This window comes from Thermoascus crustaceus (genome assembly GCF_041956765.1).
Source record: "Thermoascus crustaceus strain CBS 181.67 unplaced genomic scaffold VTN00scaffold_10, whole genome shotgun sequence".
Lineage (NCBI taxonomy): Eukaryota > Fungi > Ascomycota > Eurotiomycetes > Eurotiales > Thermoascaceae > Thermoascus > Thermoascus crustaceus.
The window spans coordinates 932,093-935,300 of NW_027192536.1; the positions used below are offsets into that span (position 1 = coordinate 932,093).

Here is a 3,208-nt window from a genome sequence, read left to right on the forward strand (position 1 = left end):
CAAAAATGGAAAACATCACCCTCCAGGAAGTTGTTTGAGTTCTTAGAGAATTACAGAATCAAGTTAATTGATTGGAGAACCAGCTGCAAGAACAGACTGGTGAGAATACTACCCTTAGGGAGCAGGTTAACCAGCTGCAGAACAAGCTGCAAAACCAGATCAATGGGAACAACCAACTCCATGAACAGATTCACCTACTGGGACAGCAGGCTGGGGCAAGCACCAACCATACATCAAACCTTGCAGCCCAGGACCCTACCAACCCTGATGTCAACTCCAAGACCAAGATTGTGAAACCCGACCTCTACTATGACAACCAAAAAAAGTTGCAGACATTCATCTCCCAGCTGGAGCTCTATTTTTTCTTCAACCTCCATGAATTCCCAAATGAAGAAAGAAAGGTTATGTTTGCAGCAACCTACCTATAAAGCACTGCAGCCCAGTGGTTTGACCCCTACCTGAAGGATTGCCTGGAAAGGTCATCAGAACAACAACAAGCTGAAACCACCAAGACCTTCAACAGCTTCAATGCTTTCCTGACTTGCATCAAACAGAACTTTAGGGATTTGGATGAGGTAAAAAAGGCCACCAGGACTATCATGTCCATCCAGCAGAAAACATCAGTCACCAACTATACCATGGAGTTCCAACAAGCAGCAACCTTCCTTGGGGACTGGTCAGAATAAGTGCTTATGGAACACTACTATTGAGGACTGAAAGAGGAGGTCAAGAATGGGCTCCTTGCAGCAGAGGAACCAACTGACCTCAATAACCTGATACTCATGGCAACCTGAATTGACAATCAACTCTTCAAATGACGGACTGAGCAATAACAATTCAATCCTTTTCAACAAGCCCCTCAACACACAGGAAATGGAGGTGATGCCATGGAACTAGACAATGTGATCAGGAGAGAGCAAGGCGCCCAGGGAACAAACAGGTGTTCTAGGGGGCCCAATCCAAATTGGATAGCTGAACAGAAGAAATGCTATAAACAGAAGCTATGCATCCATTGTGGAAAGAACAACCATATGGGATGGAAATGTCTGGATTGGAAGCAAGACAACCAGAAGCAGATATCAGTCACAGAGAAAAATAGACATGCTGAACTTCCATAGACTGCCTGCTACAACAATGACTGCTCTGATCACTATGCCTCTAAGAATGCAACAGGATGGTTTCCAAAGGACCCCAGGAAGTCAAAAAACTAAAGGACCCTGCTAGTGTGGGACCCTTGCAGGAGTCTTGATCTAGGTCCCTGAACCAGACTACAAGCGCGCGAAACAGAACAACACTCAATGGAATGGACTTAGTGAAACAATTGGTGATCACTGTCAAGATCAATGGGAAGAAAGCAAGGGCCATAATCAACAGTGGAGCCATGGGAAATTTTGTCAGTAACACATTTGTCACCAGGAATGGGTGTAACGACGGGCCTAGGACTTCTTAGGCAGAGGGCCGTTGGGTTTATCTTGAAGGACAGAAGACAAGGGAAAAGATAGATAATAGTTGTTACTAGCAATGTTAACTCTAGGATTGCTATTTGAGTTGACCACGGGGTCCTAATCCCCATGGTTAAGGAGTGTCTTATATACATCCTAAGTTCTGCCCAGAAATACCTATCCGGTGGATCATGACTATGGATGGATCAAGGGTCATGTTGGATCAAGAGGTCAGATGGATCAAGGGCCCCGATGGATCATAGCCATTGCTCTTGATCCATTGTCACATGACAGGTCCTCCCCCTCACTGTCTTGTCGGAAATCCCTAGGCTGTGCCATAACACTACCCCCCCCCTCAAAGATCTTCAGCCTGAAGATCCTTAGCTTATAACCTGGCTTTATTTCTTCTGTGAGACTTCTGCTTCTTCTTTTCTGTAAGTATCTTCACATCATGTCCGGCAAACGCAAGCGAGGTAACCAAGGAACAGAACGTTCATCCTTAGGTGCCAAGGTTGATCTTCTAGGTATCACTATGCCTGTTCCTTGTTCTTGGTGTCTTCTTTTGCGAGAGAAGGGAGAGGAGGTTGAATGCAAGGTGTATCTCAACTATTCTTGCTGTGGAGAATGTTGTCGGTGAGGTCATACACAATGTGATGCTGCTGGGGTGGAGGATGCAGATTGTCTGACCCCTCTATTCATCTAGCTTGGTCCGTCTTTGCTGATCCTTTGTAGTTAACCGATTAAAGAGGGCTCTGGATAAGGTGTGTGCTGACTGGGAAGCAGCTTGTCGGGAGCTTAATGCTGCAATGGCTCGTTTGGCGCGGGTAGAGAAGCAGACTGATCTGCTGGAACGGCAAGGTGTTCTAATGTTGACAAAGAAGGCTCAGTCCGTGGAGGATCTTGAAGAATTAGAGCGTTCAGAGGCTGTATCTGAGGATGTTGATCCTGTTGAGGCTGAACGTCCTTCTAAACAGACACATCAAGAGGGTCTGAGTGCAGGCCCCTCCTCCTCCAGTGGGGGCCCGGGTGAGCCTGCTTCTCCTGCTGGGACTGGGTCCCCTGTGGACTATTCTTGTGTGCCATTCTGGGAATCCTCTCTTGACGCCTTGTTTGCTGAAGGTGTAGATCCTCTGGCTTCGGGCGATCTGGGTTTTGAAGGTGGAATTCCTTAAGGAGTTTCTTGCACCCACCGCAGTTTTCTATGGGTTGCCAAGAATTCTTAAAGTTATCATAACCCTTCCATTTCAAAAGGTACATGAACTGCCCATTAATTATGCCACTGTCTAACACTTTTTCTACCTCATAGTCTTGATCATCATCTGGATTCTCTGGTAGAATCTCTTCAGTCTTGGTGATCGATTGGGCGTTCTCTGGCGCTGGTTCCAATAATGATATATGAAAAACTGGGTGTATCCGCATAGTATCTGGCAGTTTGAGGTGGAAATTGACCTCTCCTTTCTTTTCTTCAATTTCAAATGGGCCAATTTTCTTAAAATCCAATTTGTTATTTGGCCTTTTTGTTTTCACATTTTTTTGGAGGAGATACACTTTATCTCCTGCCTTCAAGTCTGGTCCCTTCTTATGGTGCTGGTTGTAATACTTGGCGGTCCGGTATGCAATGAACTGAATATCTAGATTCAATTGTTGGTGGAGCTCTTGTAGTTGGTCAGCTCGGAGGATTCCTTTCTGGGCCAGGATCTTATCAGGTTTGGGTTCTTGGTAGGCCGTTGGTTCGAATCCGTAGTTGGCATAGAATGGAGATTCCT

The 3,208-nt window shown here is 45.8% G+C and overlaps 2 protein-coding genes across 2 annotated transcripts; both read left to right on the top strand.

Moving 5' to 3' along the window:
- Positions 1 to 5: 5 nt before the first annotated feature.
- VTN00DRAFT_2674 (uncharacterized protein) lies at positions 6 to 686 on the top strand (the record flags this gene model as incomplete). Its single annotated transcript, XM_069428912.1, has 3 exons — positions 6 to 32; positions 84 to 401; positions 465 to 686. The coding sequence occupies 3 exons, from the start codon at positions 6 to 8 to the stop codon at positions 684 to 686; spliced, it is 567 nt and encodes a 188-aa protein (XP_069283720.1).
- A 1,562-nt stretch (positions 687 to 2,248) lies between these two features.
- VTN00DRAFT_2675 (uncharacterized protein) lies at positions 2,249 to 2,614 on the top strand (the record flags this gene model as incomplete). Its single annotated transcript, XM_069428913.1, has 1 exon — positions 2,249 to 2,614. The coding sequence occupies one exon, from the start codon at positions 2,249 to 2,251 to the stop codon at positions 2,612 to 2,614; it is 366 nt and encodes a 121-aa protein (XP_069283721.1).
- Between the last annotated feature and the right edge of the window lie 594 nt (positions 2,615 to 3,208).